Below are 14864 nucleotides of genomic sequence, written 5' to 3' on the forward strand. Positions count from 1 at the left end.
GTGTATTAAACATGATGCATAAAATGTATGATATATCACAAATATTTTTATCTCAACTATAAAATTTTCAACTATATTGCTAAAGGGTACCAAGTAAAACTAAGAATTATGTTTACTTTCCCTAAAAACATGTTTATTCCAAGACTGTGATCACCCAGTATTTTACATGTATCTTCGAGGACATTTATTATATCATTTGGTAATGCTTCAGGCCAAAGATCCTCATTGATTGTCCCAAAACATTTTTAGAGTACAAGTTGATATCAACCATCAGCACTGAATTTGAAATATTAACAGCAATATAAATAGCTCATTGAAAATGGTTGTTGTAAAGATGCCTATTGCTGTGTTTATCATATATAGTCATTGCATATTAATTCAGGGCCTATAGCTATATATCTGTATGCATAAAATGGTTACATACAATGCCCATCAATAAATATTACAAAATTACCTGTGGTTCATTCCACAGGTGCGGAGGGTGGAACTATCATTTTCAATCCATTTAAAAGATACACTACTTCATGAATTTAAATCAAGGTTAATTTTTATAGTTATTTTATGTTAAAAAACACTATTGAATAGAAAGCATGCAAAGGCTATCTACAGTTCACAGAGAAAGAATTCCAAATGACTATAAAACACATGAAGTACCGTTTTTCAATCTTCACTCAAATTTAAAATGAAAGTACCATGAGGTACCACTTTGACCTATCTGATTTACCTGATTTGCAAAGACCCAAAAGATTAAACCACATTTTTCTTCAACAATTTTATTCTGTGTGCTGTCGGTCACTGTTCTAAGTGCTGAGGATATGCTTTTAAGGAAAAATAAAAATAAAAAATTCCTGCCTTCATAAAGATTATATTCTGAGCAGTTTGCCAAGAGACACTCGTGGTGGTAAAATTTGGTACAACCTCTATACAGACCAATTTGACAACATCTATCAAAATTACAAATACACACACTTTAATTAAGAAATTGTGTTTTTAACACTTGTCCTACATATAAATTTGTGTAGGTACAAAATGGCATTTATGATGTGAATCATCATAGGATTTTTTAAAAATGAGTTTATTTTGAGAGAGAGACATAGCGTGGAAGCAGGGGGAGGGGCAGAGAGAGAGAGAGAGAGAGAGAGAGAGAGAGAGAATCCCAAGTGGGCTCTGCACTGTCAGCATGGAGCCCAAAGTGGGGCCCAAACTCATTTGAGCTCAAACTCATTTTTTTTTTTATAGAAAAAAATCTATATTGAAAGGTCTGTATAGTTGCTTATATGTACATAAGGTATCTCTGGAAGGATGCAAAGAAACCTGATAAACAGGAAAGACAAACAGAAAGGATATATTTCACTTACGCCCTTTATGCCTTCAAATCATATGAATGACTTATCTATTCCTAAGCTCAAATAAAATAGAAAAGCAAGTACTTCAAGACAAATTTTGAGGTAGGTAAGTGGGAAAAAATAGCATTAATTTAAAAACCTGTGTATTTAGGATATTAAGAATTAACAAGGAGATAAAGGTTTTTGTAGGATTTCCATAATTGGAGTAACTTATATCCACAGCAGAGATGTAGAATGAGAACTGTCTTAGACTTCTGAGTAGAGTATAAGAGACTGAACAGTAATATAGTAAGGATTTGCAGACTAAGGTGTATGCCTGTTACTCTTAAAAAGTGCATACCTAACTTAATTCTTCTCACTTTAAATTCATTGGCAAACTTCTCAAGTTCTCGGATTTCCGGAGAATCCATGTCTATGGGCTCTTCAATCAATTTACTTTTCCGCCTGAGTTCCTGCTTGAAATCAGTGACGGTGGGGTCTTCTGCCAGAAGAGGCTGGTGCATGGGAGGAAAGCCATGACTCAAGGTGTGGTCAGGAAACTTGTAAAGACAAGGGGTTAAGCTACCTGTGAATAAACAAAGAGAGGAAAGGAAAGGGATTTGTAATTGTCCGCCATTTCTATACAAGCAAAAGTTTTGCACCTTTGAAACCATTATTTCCCTACAGCTGTCAAAATTAAAAAAAGATTTTTTTTCATATTTATTTGAGAAAGAGAGAGAGGGGGAGGAGCAGAGAGAGAGAGGGAGACAGGGAATCCCAACCACCTCCATGCTGTCAGCCCAGAGCCCAACATAGGGCTTGATCTCAGAAACTGTGAGATCATGACCTGAGCCGAAATCGAGTTGGACGCTTAACTGACTGAGCCAACCAGGCGCCCCTAGCTGTCACAGTTCTAAAAGGTTAAGTAACATTCAGCCTTCTAAAATAGCAGAGTAGCTTAGTAAAAATGTTTCTTTTCCACCTTCCCCAGAGCAGCAAAAACAAAAATAATGCCAAAGGAAAAAAGCAGGGAATTGCAAATAATTAAAATAGAAATAAGCAAATACTCTCAGAAGTATGTTTCCCATTATTTCATTTTTCTCTTAAAAGACACCTGTTCCTGTGAATCTGAGGTTCAACTAAAACTGGAATGTAGATTTCAATCTCTGTTATTTTAATTCATTACGCAAATAATCTGTGATGTTTATTATAAACAAGGCATATGCTTAAAGTGCTGTGCTGGGAAGTTTTCTTAGTATTAGAAAATTAATTTTACAATATTAAGAAGCTCCCCTGTTTTATCAGTCAATGCTTAATTTCAAGGGAAAATAATCGTGTCTTTTTTTTTTAATTTAACAAAGGCAGGTGAAAAGAAAATAATGAGAACATGAAATACATTAATATGGTTAAATAGATTCAAGGAGTGAAAGGAAAAAAGGTAATTTTTAAAGTTCTATTAAAAGGCAGCATCAAGATTTCTTGAAAAGTATACAACATAATGGAATCATTTCTTGATTATTATTGAAGAAGCAAAACTAATGACAAGGAAGGGTGCAATTCTAGATATGATAGGCAATCGCCCATAAATGATGAAGCATTACATCAACTGGGCTAAATAATAAATCACAAAAACACTAAAAGATGTAATTTTTTAAAAACTTCTTGCAGATTTCATTCTGTACTAGGAAAGGAGAGTCACTCTCAGTTGGGGAGCATGGGTGGATGACAGGACAGCATCAGCCAAATTTCGACACATTTCTGTTTTTCCTCATCAATACATTGTTTTTATTGGTAGAGATTTCACTTCAATTTATAGTTAATGACACTTGTATAAGCAAGACATTTTATACAAATAAAATACTTGGTAATTTATCATTTTTCTTATGAGTATAAATAAATATTTAAGCTAAAAATAAATTACTATAGAATGTATGCAATAATCATTCTTGGAAACACTGAAAAAATATATCAAATTTATGCTACCTATTATTTTTCTATAAATACATTCACAAATCAAAGACATGAGTAATAATGTAATTTTCTAGAATATATAAATCTTATATTAATATATCAATATGTAATAACCAAAGAATAGTGTAAGTCAGCAAATGATCGACTTGCATTATTTATATGACAATACGTAATTATAAAGTGTGCCCCTTTCCATAGACTATGTCCTTTTTGGGAGCAAAGTAATATACAAGTGAGGAGTTAAACAAAAATAGCATAAAATAAATTTAGCTGCTGTGAAATATATTTGAAAGAAACTATTCCTGTCTAAAAAAAATTCATGCTTCTTTTACAAACCCAAATTACCCAGTTTTACTTTTTAAAGTCAGTTAATTGTCCACTCTATGCTTTAGTGGGTGGTATATTGATCAGACAAAATTTTCAAGAGCAGTTCTATTAATTTTTAAAATGTTTATTAATTTCTTTTTTTTTAATGCTTATTTTTGAGAGGGAGAAAGAGAGAGTGAGTGGTGGAGGGGCAGAGAGCTAGGGAGACACAGAATCTGAAGCAGCCTCCAGGCTCTGAGGGGTCAGAGGTCGATGTGGGGCTTTAACTCATGAACCATGAGATTATTACCTGAGCCGAAGTCGGACACGCAACTGACTGAGCCACCCAGGTGTCCCAATGTTTACTAATTTCTATTAGCTTTGCATTTCTGCTAGTTGAAGTAAAAGAAATTACATAAAAGGAAACCGATCACGTTTATTTTAGGATTTGCTTAATATTTATCTCAAGACTTTGCTTCCACTTAGGCTTTAAGAGTTGGTACTCAGATATATGACAACAATCGTCACTTCTTGTATCATTCAAAAACACCAAATGTCACTCAAGACACTTAATGAAGTACTATGAGAAAGAGTAAAAGCAGCGAGAAAAAAATAAGCTGCTGAGGTTTTTTCTCTACCTTACTATTTTATTATTTTTTGTATTGAAGTATATTTGACACGCAATGTTACGTTGGTTCAGGTATACGCCATAGTGATTGGACGACTCTGTGTTTGCTGTGCTTGCTCTAAGTGTAGCTACTGCCATCTGTCACCAGATGATGCTGTTACAATATCATTGACCACAGGGGCACCTGGGTGGCTCAGTCGGTTGAGCGTCCGACTTCGGCTCAGGTCATGATCTCATGGTCCGTGAGTTCGAGCCCCGCGTCGGGCTCTGTGCTGACAGCTCAGAGCCTGGAGCCTGTTTTGGATTCTGTGTCTCCCTCTCTCTCTGACCCTCCCCCGTTCATGCTCTGTCTCTGTCTCAAAAATAACCTTAAAAAAAAATTTAAGCAATATCATTGACCACATTCCTTGTGCTCTACCTTTCATCCCTGTGGCTTACTCATTCCATACCTGGAAGCCTGTATCTCCTACTCCCCCTCACCCAGTTTGCCCATGTCTCTCCCTCTTTCCTCTGGCAACCATCAGTTTGTTCTTTGTATTTATGGGTCTGTTTCTGCTTTGTTTGTTCATTTGTTTTGTTTTTTTAGATTCCACATATAAGTAAACTCATTTGGTATTTTTCTTTCTCTGACTTATTTCACTTAGCATAATACTCTCTAGCTCCATCCGTGACAAATGGCCGTCTCATTCTTTAAGGCAGAGTAATATCCCACTGTGTATATATATGTGCCGTCTGCTGTGTGATTTTACACATTTAATGTATTTTAAAGCACTTCAGATAACTCATTTTACCTAAGTCAAATTTTTATTTTCCATAAATAATTTGTTACATATCTTTTATATGCTATGCCGTAAGGTCTATTTATTAGCCTTTGTGGTCATCGTTTTTTATTTTTCTTGCTGACCATAGTCACACACTGCTACAAATCTACGTGATACTTTGTGCTGTGTCCATTTCACACTTGTCATCTTGTCTTTATATAAGTGAAATAGAAACAAATTTTATTCACAATTTAAAATTTAGAAAATTTAAGTAAAAGGAAGTTAAACAACCTCCATTGGATGCTACAATGAATCAACTATACAGCTAAAACCAGATCTAAAGTCCAATGAGCACTGTAATAAACCACACTGAAATAATCACCTCATTCAATTTTTAGGCAATCTGTACTCAGGTAAGCCAAATGTACTTTCCTTTAAAGACATCTGCAGTTTAAATATATTTGGCTACATTAAACATATACTTTCAGACAAAAATATTATAGTTTATTACAATATTAGAAGAGAGCCACCTCTATTTCTGGAAAATTATAGAGGTAGTTTATACATTATAAATACCCTGGAAAGGGGTGCCTGGGTGGCTGAGTCCCTTAAGCATCTGACTCTTGATTTCGGCTCACGTCATGATCTCACAGTCCATGAGTTTGAGCCCTGCATCTGACAGTTCAGACCCTGCTTGGGATTCTCTCTCTGCCTCTCCCCTGCGTTCTCTCTCACCCTCTCTCTCAAAATAAATAAATAAACTTAAAAGATACTCTGGGAAAATCAACATTTAAAATATAAATTTGAATGTGAGTCCATGAAAAGTACACAGGAGATACTATGTTCAAAGGTTTGGCATCCAGAGCAAAGGAAAACACAATGTGTGATATGTTTGTATTTTTCATTAAGTGAATATATCCACAGTTATCTGCACAGACACATTTCTCCTGGAATTAACTTTAAACAGAAATTCATGACAGTCATAAGCAAAGGCAAAGTGCTGTGTGTCTCATATGATCCTATATTTGGGGGAGAGTGGACAGTGACTGGTAGGGTATGTATGGAAAGATATTAAATCTTTCTGAAGTACTGATTAAAAACAAAAACAAAAACAAAAACGGGGCACCTGGGTAGCTCAGTTGGTTAAGCGTCCGACTTTGGCTCAGGTCATGATCTCACGGTTCGTGGGTTTGGGCCCATGTGAGGCTCTGTGCTGACAGCGCAGAGCCTGGAGGCTGCTTCGGATTTTGTCTCCTCTCTCTCTGCCCCTCCCCTGCTCATGCTCTGTCTCTCTCAAAAGTAAATAAATGTTAAAAAAGAGATGTCATAAAAAAAATTTTAAAAGTGGGAAGAAGATAAAAGAAGCAATGAATCCTCTGTAGCCAGAGTCTCATAAACAATTTCCAAAACACAGATAAAGCAGTGTGAGGCTAGAGAAGCACACAGCTAAACCTCTTGGAAGTGTTTGCACCTTCTTTACAGTCTGAAGTATATTTTCATGTTGTAGATTAATCCACCCAAACCTTTCTTTTATTTGTGTTGAGAGAGGGAGAGGGCACGAGCAGGGAAGGGGAGGAGAAGGAGGGAGAGAGAGAGAATCTTGTACCATCAGTGCTCAGTCAGATGTGGGGCTTGAACTCACAAACTGTGAGATCAAGACCTGAGCAGAATGCTTAATGGACAGAGCCACCCAGGTGCTCCTCACAAAAGCTTTCCTAAATTGCTGGGTCATATATTTCCATGTGGCGGACGTGGGAGAAGAAAAGAGGTAAATCTTTTAAAGGTAGCAATGGGGAGGCCAAGGTGGCTGGTTCAACACACTATGGTATGGGGCGAATTGCTCTTCCGGAGCACGTGGCTCTGGATGCTGACAATGTCTCTGAGGGTCCGGACTTGAAGCCTTACAAGAACACACAGGGGAACCAGAGGGACACAGTAAAATTCACCATTTTGCTGGAGACATGCAAAGGAATGTGTATTTCAATGTTTTCATTCATTCATTCATTCATTCATTCATTTATTTATTTATTTATTTGTTCTTCACACCTGACCAAGTGAGGCAAACCAGAAGTGTGAATTGTGATCTTTTCTATGCACGGGGAAAATCTTATCCATATACAGCAGGGATCCTCTGCATGGTTTTGTAATTTATTTGGAACACGGCCATGCCCATTTGTTTCCACGTGGCCTGGGAATGCTTTCCTCCTACAGTGATCAAATTGAGTAGTTGAGAGACTAAGAAAACTTAGGGAAAATGCCTCATGTTACTGCTACGAAACAGTTTTTTCTGATTCAGAGGTTAAAAAACAAACAAACAAACAAAAACCCCAAACCTTCAGAATTACTTCCTCCCTCAGAGTCAACACCACCAGAACAAGTTAGGGAGAAACAAAATAAAAAAGGAGAAGTAGAAAAAAGGAGGAGAAAGAAGGAAGAAGAGAAAGAAGAGGAAGGAAGGAGTGGGGGGAGGAATGAGGAACTGCAGAGGGGGAGACAAAGGAGGAGAAGAGGAAAGAAAACAACTTCAGAATGAGAGCTGGGCTCCAAAGTTGACTATTTCTCTATGTCAACCATCAAACTGATTTCTGTTGTCTATTGCATACGAGCAGTTAGAGAGGGCATTTTCGGTCATAATTATCTTTTCTTATTCACTTATTATTAAAAAGAAACAAAACAAAACAATGCGGGTGCCTGGATGGTTCAGTCAGTTAAGCTTCCAACTTCAGCTCAGGTCATAATCTCTCAGTTCGTGGGTTTTAGCCCCGTGTCAGGCTTTGTGCTGACAGCTCAGAGCCTGGAGCCTGCTTTGGATTCTGCATCTCCCTCTCTATCTGCCCCTCCCCCATTTTCTTTCTTTCTCAAAAATAAACTTAAAAAAAAAATTCATCGTTCCAAACCTCAGCTATTTTACTTTTCTCTTGAAATTAATTTTTTTAATGTTTATTTTTGAGACAGGGAGAGACAGAGCATGAACAGGGGAGGGTCAGGGGAGGGTCAGAGAGAGGGTCAGAGAGAGAGGTCAGAGAGAGGGTCTGAAACAGGCTCCAGGCTCCGAGCTGTCAGCACAGAGCCTGAGGCGGGGCTTGAACTCACGAACTGTGAGATCATGACCTGAGCCGAAGTCAGATGCCCAACCGACTGAGCCACCCAGGAGCCCCCCTCTTGAAATTAATTTTCAAATGAGGACTCTCATACCTCATTTTGGCTTGGCCGTTATATAATATGACCTTGCTGTGTTTAACACACACTACTGTGCCGCTGATTTGCTCAGTTTCCCCAGGATGGTGGGCAGAGCGGACAGCCCACTGAGCGTGTTGCCTAGCTTTCACCCCCCTTCAGAAGAGAATCAATTTCAAATACTCAAGAATTAGCATTTGAGGTCTTTTTGTTGTTCTTTTGTGTTGTGTTCATCTAGAAGAGACTTTGAAGAGCTTTTTTTAAATTTTTAAATTGACATTGAAAAATTTTTTTATTTTAAATAAAGAGAGTAGGGGAGAGGGGCAGAGGAAGAGAGAGAGAATCTTAAGCAGGCTTCTTGCTTGTGCGGAATCCCACATAGGGCTCAATCCCATGATTCTGGGATCATGACCGGAGCCAAAGTCAAGAGTTGGACACTCAACCTACTGAGCCACCAGCCTCCACTTAGAGAGCAATTTTAATTCACTGTTTCCTGTTATCCATGTTGTAGGCTGTTGAATAATCTAAATTCTCAGGGATGAAGGGACAGAAGAAGGCATTTAGCTGCAACAGTATCTAAAGAGAAGATCATGGGAAAGCCAGGTCAAGTTGGTACAAATTTGCCACAATTCAACCTCAATAAAGTTGTAGCTCTCACCACAACTCAGATAGGAAGAGATTAAAACTCAGAGAGGTTAAGTGACTTGAACAGGTTTGTAATTAGTTCATGGTGTGGCTAATTCATTGTTCCCAATGCATCTTTCTCTTTGGTGTGCCCACATATGGATAAGGCATGGTGGATTCATTTCATAATTTAAAAAATCCTCCCTACTAACCTTAACAAATATTAGCTATAGCTCTTCCCTTCCAGTGGGTTATTAATTTAACAAAACATTCAAACTAAATATAAGCATCAGAGTACGGGTATAAGAGTACCACAGTAAAATAAAGCAATTTCACATCCTTTGAAATATATGTCTTTCTCTAGATTCCTTTCATATCGCATACATGACAATAAACCTGTCTTTATTGTAGATAATAAGACGCTTCTGCGGAGTGTGGGCAAGTGGCTGATTTGATGAATGCTCTGAGGCTTCTCAGAAAATTCCAATGACATAGCCAGGTTTCTCTGGTGTATTTTATATCTCTGTGCTCTTATTTTTGAATTCCTGCGTTTTATAACTCAATTTGTGTAGCTTCTCTGGGGATAAAGACAGAAGAGTTCAGATTCTCTGGGGTTTAATCTAGGATGCAAAAACCAATACTAAATACATGTCAAAATAATGACATTCCAATAATAAAGCATATCACTCTCAAAAGATATTCAAATATAATCTCGATGCTTGCCACGGTGAGTTTTTCTTTCGGTGACTAAATATAAATAACTTTTAAGACTCTAGCGATACATTCAAGTCTTAGCATGACCATGTTGCTGTTCATGTTACTAACGCAGGCTTTGGATCATTTTAAAGGGCTTTTCTGGAAGCTCTCCTTTTCAACTGCAGTGAGGAAGAGGGTTTGCTGAGTGCCTGCCGAGGGGGCTTGTCAGTACAGCCCCCGCTGCCTGTGGACTCTCATTGTGAGCCTGGGCCTGGAAACTAGAAATGGGTTAGAATTCTCAGGCCAGCTGCAAACCCACTAGGGCAGTAGCCTCAAGGGGGAGGGAGGTGGTAGCAAAAACCATCTCAGTGTTTGGTCTATGGTAAACCTCCATCCTCTGCCACCTGTTGCTAGTTTCGAAGGCACCTCAAGTTGGACCTGGCTTTGTGGTCAGCAAGGCTGCTCCTCCAAGAGACAGTCGCGTACAGCCATGTGCTGGTCACATCTGGTCTTCAAGATCCCAATGTGGTGTGGGCCATACAAAGCATTCTGCCTACACCTCTATTGGCTCAATGCACATTCTACTATGTTTATAATGAGAGTAGCTTATCATCAACAAGGGCTGTTCTCATTAACCATGAATACTGATTAACTATTAAATATATGAATCATAAATAATCAGTCTTCCAAGGGGAAAAATATGGCCGTCCCCATTTCATAATTACTAAAAAAAGATACTAGGACTTACAGGTCTTCATTAGTCTTCATCTTACCATAAAGGTGAGGATACTAGTTTACGTAGAATGCTCATTGACGGAATGTAAGTGGAGATCATTGTTTCTGGAATAGCTTGAAGTTTTAATGTTTTATTTAGTCTCAACATGAAAAAAATTGGAGAAATTAAATGTTGAACTAAAATACTTGTTAAATTTTATTTCAAATTTATAGTTGTGAATCCATGGGTTCCCCCCCACCCATCACTTATTAGGGATGATAACAAGACAAAGCAGTTAGAAAAGATTTCCTCAAGAGTGCTTGGGTGGCTCGGTCAGTTAAGTGTCTGACTTGATTTCTGCTTAGATCATGATCTCACGTTTCCTGAGATCAACCTCCACATGGGGCTCGAGCTGACAGCATGGAGCCTGCTTGGGATTCTTTCTCTTCCTATCAAAATAAATAAACTAAAAAAAAAAAAAAAAAAGATTTCCTTAATATAGGATTCATTTATCTAAAGCTTCTCCCTTAGTATCACACATACTCTCTCTCTTATTTTCTCACATAGAACCTCAGTAGTTTATTGTCACCCATAAGGTTTCTCTCCCTGTAGTAACCAATATAAAAGGTCAAAGAATACCTAAAAAATATGTATACAAAATTGTGTACTTTGTTAAACCCTTAAAATCTTTTGCCTGGCCATATCTTAAAATTAAGTCATAAGGTTTGTTATGAATAGATTAGGTCAGATTTTCCTCTTAAGAAATGTGTTATCAGTGCTTTCATACAAGCATCAATAAATAATTAACCTTGATCTAGTGATGCTTTTTTGTCCAGAGGAAAAACAAAAGTAACTTCAACTATTTCAATCTCATTTAAGACAAACAACAACTCAGAGCTGCCACAGCTTTAAACAACTATCACTAAAGCCGCTACGATTCACTCTTAGCTTTCAATGTCTTGTTTACCTCACGGGCCAAATATCCAGAAGAAATACTGCAACGAGGGAGATGTTGTAGAAGTCTGTGCTGTCTGCTTTGGTAGCCACATGAGTTTATTAACACTTGAAATGTGGCTACTGCAACCGAAGAACTAAATTTTAAATTTGACCTTATTTTAGCTAGTTTGTTTAAACTTAAATAAGCACGAGAGGCTAGTCACAACCATATTATAACTGGTGACATAAGTAACATCAATAACATCAAGTGACAATCTGCAGTTTGGCAGTAATGAATTAGAGTAAAATTCATACAAAGCAAACAAAAGAGTTAAGCACAGAAGTTCAGGGTTATGTAGAATAAGGGCAATCAGGTGTAACCATTATGATCTCTGAAGGTATCACATATTAGGGAACATTTCAGTAAGTAGTGGTTTACCAGCAATTTCCAAGGTTAAGCAATAAGAATTTCATGACACATTCTGCTAAAGGTTCCCTCAGACCCTCCTGAAGCCAAGACTACGCTGTATGTTAACTAAGTGGAGAATAAAAAATAATAAATAATAAGATTCTCTCAGACCCAAGAAATCCATCTTAGTGTCCCCAAACTCAACCTCACATATGCAGACAATTTTTCTTACCTGCCATCACTCCATAGGTCGATGGCTGGTTTCCATAATGACAGGAAGGAACAGAATAATGAAGTCCTGTTGCTGTGTTTCCCAACGATGTCACCAGGAAATATGCACACAAACATTTAGGAGTTTGGATCAAAGACAAAATAGACGGGACTGGTAAGAAAATGTATGAGGATTCAAGACACAGTCATTTCATTGCAAAAAGACACATTTATGGGATTCTTAAAGTTATATGGCAATAATTTGTTTTCACTTGGGGGAAATTCTCTGCTGAGGAGGCTAAAAGCAGAAATCAAATTTTGTCTTAGGTAACCAGATCATAAATTATCAATCTGGATGATAACAATCTTTAATTATGTTGTGCTCTATGAAGGGTGACTGACCGGTTTGGACATTGGCCAGTTGGGAGTTGCAGAATTCTTGTAGGTTCCATCTCATATACACATTACAATAAACTGGAGGAATAATCTCTTAAAATTCTTGTATCATATGGTTGTATATAGTGGTCTTTCTCTAGAGGAATGAATACAGAAACCAACTCCTGAACAGTCATTATCTCTATTCTCCTTACAATTTCTTCCATCAAAGAGAAAATGGCCAAGCAACTGGTCTCTATTTGGATACAATCATAAAAACCCCACTAAATGCAGATGTTGATGAAAAATCCATGACAGTGGATGATGTCTTTATGTTGATGTTGAAATCAAGAAGTTTTCTGGATGCCCACAATCAATGCAAAAATTCTAATAATAAAGCTGGTCAAAAAAAATTGTTGAGTGACTTGAGATCTGTAAAGTTTGAAAGCAGTATATAAATATTACCTCATTCATAGTTTTACTTGTCTTGTGGAATCAATGTGTATTATGAAAATAAATTTGAATTGCTAAACTTTAATCAAGCTTTAAGCATGAATCACCAAGTTGACTAAAAGTATGGGTATTGACAATAAAACCACTCCTTATGTATTTCCTCATTTTTCCTTCATATCCTGAACATAGTGATAGGTTTGCATAAATATGATTATAAATTCTTGAATAAATATAAGATATTATTAAGTATAGAATTAGAATCCTTTGAAAATTCTGAGATACAATCTAGTGATTAGAGATATGAGGTCACTTCAGAAAGCAACATTTTCTCTTACTATTGATAAATCTTCAAATTTTCATTTTAAAATTGGCATGTAGAAAGAACGGAAGTAATTTTACATTATAATATTTTATATTATAATGATCAAATATAAAAATCTCACTATGCAATCCAAAATTAAACAAACATGAAACCCATGTTATATCCAATGCTCTTTTCATTATAGGCATTATTTCTACTTCCTTACCTAGTATATTATAATTTTATCTGATGGAAAAATTATAAAATCAAATGCTATAATCATGTATTTAAATATTATTTAAATATATACTTAGAATAGATATATCTATTATTTAAAATATACAATTAACTGTGATAACTGCTTACATTTAATTATAGCACATATTTTTGGTTAAAATACTTTATTATATTTTCCAAAAAATATGTTTGGGAGACTTCCATTATTCCCTTTTTATTTAAATTATGAGAATCTTTGGTAGATGAAAAAAAAAAAAAACCTCTACATTAATAATTTTACCACAATCCAGATACATACTCTCTAGATTTTAAAAAAAATTCGGCTGCAGATTAATCCCAAACTTACTTATGAAAGAAATTTACTTAATTCAAAACTTTGTCCGCTTATAAATCTACTTTAAAAACCTTGTTACTGCATAAAGAAAGGGTGCATTAGCAACACATACCTATTTGTATTTGAGACAATATATTCAAATTTTCAAGTTTAATTTTTACATAAGAAAGTTCTGTAAGAAAACATTAAAATTTCGTTAGAGATTGAAGTCTCTTCAGAACTCAGTTTTGAGAGATTTTAACTCAGCTTTATGGGTTCTAAATGTTACATGTGTCTTCTAGTTTTGATTTTTGAATTTTGAATTATGCTAAAAATATATTTGTTAAAATCATTTAATTATTTTATTCTTTGAAATCCGTAGTTTTTGGTATTGGGAATCATTCAGTTGTGTTTACTGTGAGGTATATGGCTGTTTTTGGACATGGTAAAACCAAATACATCTTTAAGATAAAGAAGTAACACCTTTTAAACCCTATTTAGGCTATTGCTTTAGTTTGCTCTTGATCCATAAATGCTTACATAAAAATGCTTTTTGGATTAAAAACACCCAGACTCACTGTTATGTAGAAAATCTTCTTTATAATAAAACCAACAATTGAAATTACAACGCTTACTAATAGTTCTTTAACAATTTCTTAGGTACTTTGGCTTTTTAAATGTACTTAATATTTAACTTAAATTAAAGGAGAAAATAAAGAAGCGAGGAGATTCTAAGCTAACAAGATCCAAAGGATCCATCCTGAAATCTTTAGGCCCAGCCGCACGGAGACCCGGATGGGAGTCAGTACCTGTAGACATCACATTGGTGGCGTGGTTGGAGACCGGGAGGCACTCGGCAGCGCTGTGATGCATTATCAGAGGCAGGGTTGCAGAAGACTCGGAATTCAGAGGTATAAAGGTATCAGCCGAAGTAAAAGGTTGGCAACTCATTCCCACAAGAGAGTAGAAAAAGGAGGAGAACTGCTGCTCCCCAAATCAGTTTGATTATATTACAGTTTCAAAGGGCCGTTTCAAATCTCACTACCTGCATATATACATCAGGAAGGCTCTGAAGCAACCAGGAGGGCGCGTGCTGGTATTTATACTGCAGGGAAATCCCTTTCTACATGTTAATCGTCTTTTTCCCAGGGGTATTGCTTTATCAATCTGAACCATCTTCCTCCTCACCCACACATAATCCGTGCCCAAGAGGGAACCTGGTTCTGGGGTATAGATGGACGGAAAGGGAGAAATCTGAAACTTTGACAACTTCAGTAATTCAGACATTTTAGAAAGGAATCAAGAACTTCAAAAATAAGTGTCCCTCAAAGAAATAATCCTAAAGTGAATTGAAAAATACTAGGTGTCTTTTTGCTACTAATACAGTAACAAATGTTTATATGTGAGAGGTTTTGTGGTTTTTTTTT

The 14864-nt window shown here is 36.4% G+C and overlaps 1 protein-coding gene across 2 annotated transcripts in view; it reads right to left on the minus strand.

The window, feature by feature from the left end:
- The window catches only part of POU1F1 (POU class 1 homeobox 1), an 18555-nt gene extending 4040 nt beyond the window's left edge, over positions 1 to 14515 (minus strand). Inside the window, exons 1-3 of one of the 2 annotated variants that reach the window (XM_053903229.1) lie at positions 14247 to 14515; positions 11781 to 11930; positions 1687 to 1911 (exon numbers count right to left, since the gene is read on the minus strand). In XM_053903229.1, the coding sequence (XP_053759204.1) occupies positions 1687 to 1911; positions 11781 to 11930; positions 14247 to 14388 (517 nt within the window). In that variant the 5' untranslated portion in view covers positions 14389 to 14515. The remainder of the gene's footprint in view (positions 1 to 1686; positions 1912 to 11780; positions 11931 to 14246) is intronic. The other variant, XM_019429971.2, reaches the window with a different exon arrangement.
- Between the last annotated feature and the right edge of the window lie 349 nt (positions 14516 to 14864).

The sequence above is a fragment of the Panthera pardus genome, unplaced genomic scaffold (assembly GCF_024362965.1).
Source record: "Panthera pardus isolate Hobbes unplaced genomic scaffold, ASM2436296v1 HiC_scaffold_16, whole genome shotgun sequence".
Lineage (NCBI taxonomy): Eukaryota > Metazoa > Chordata > Mammalia > Carnivora > Felidae > Panthera > Panthera pardus.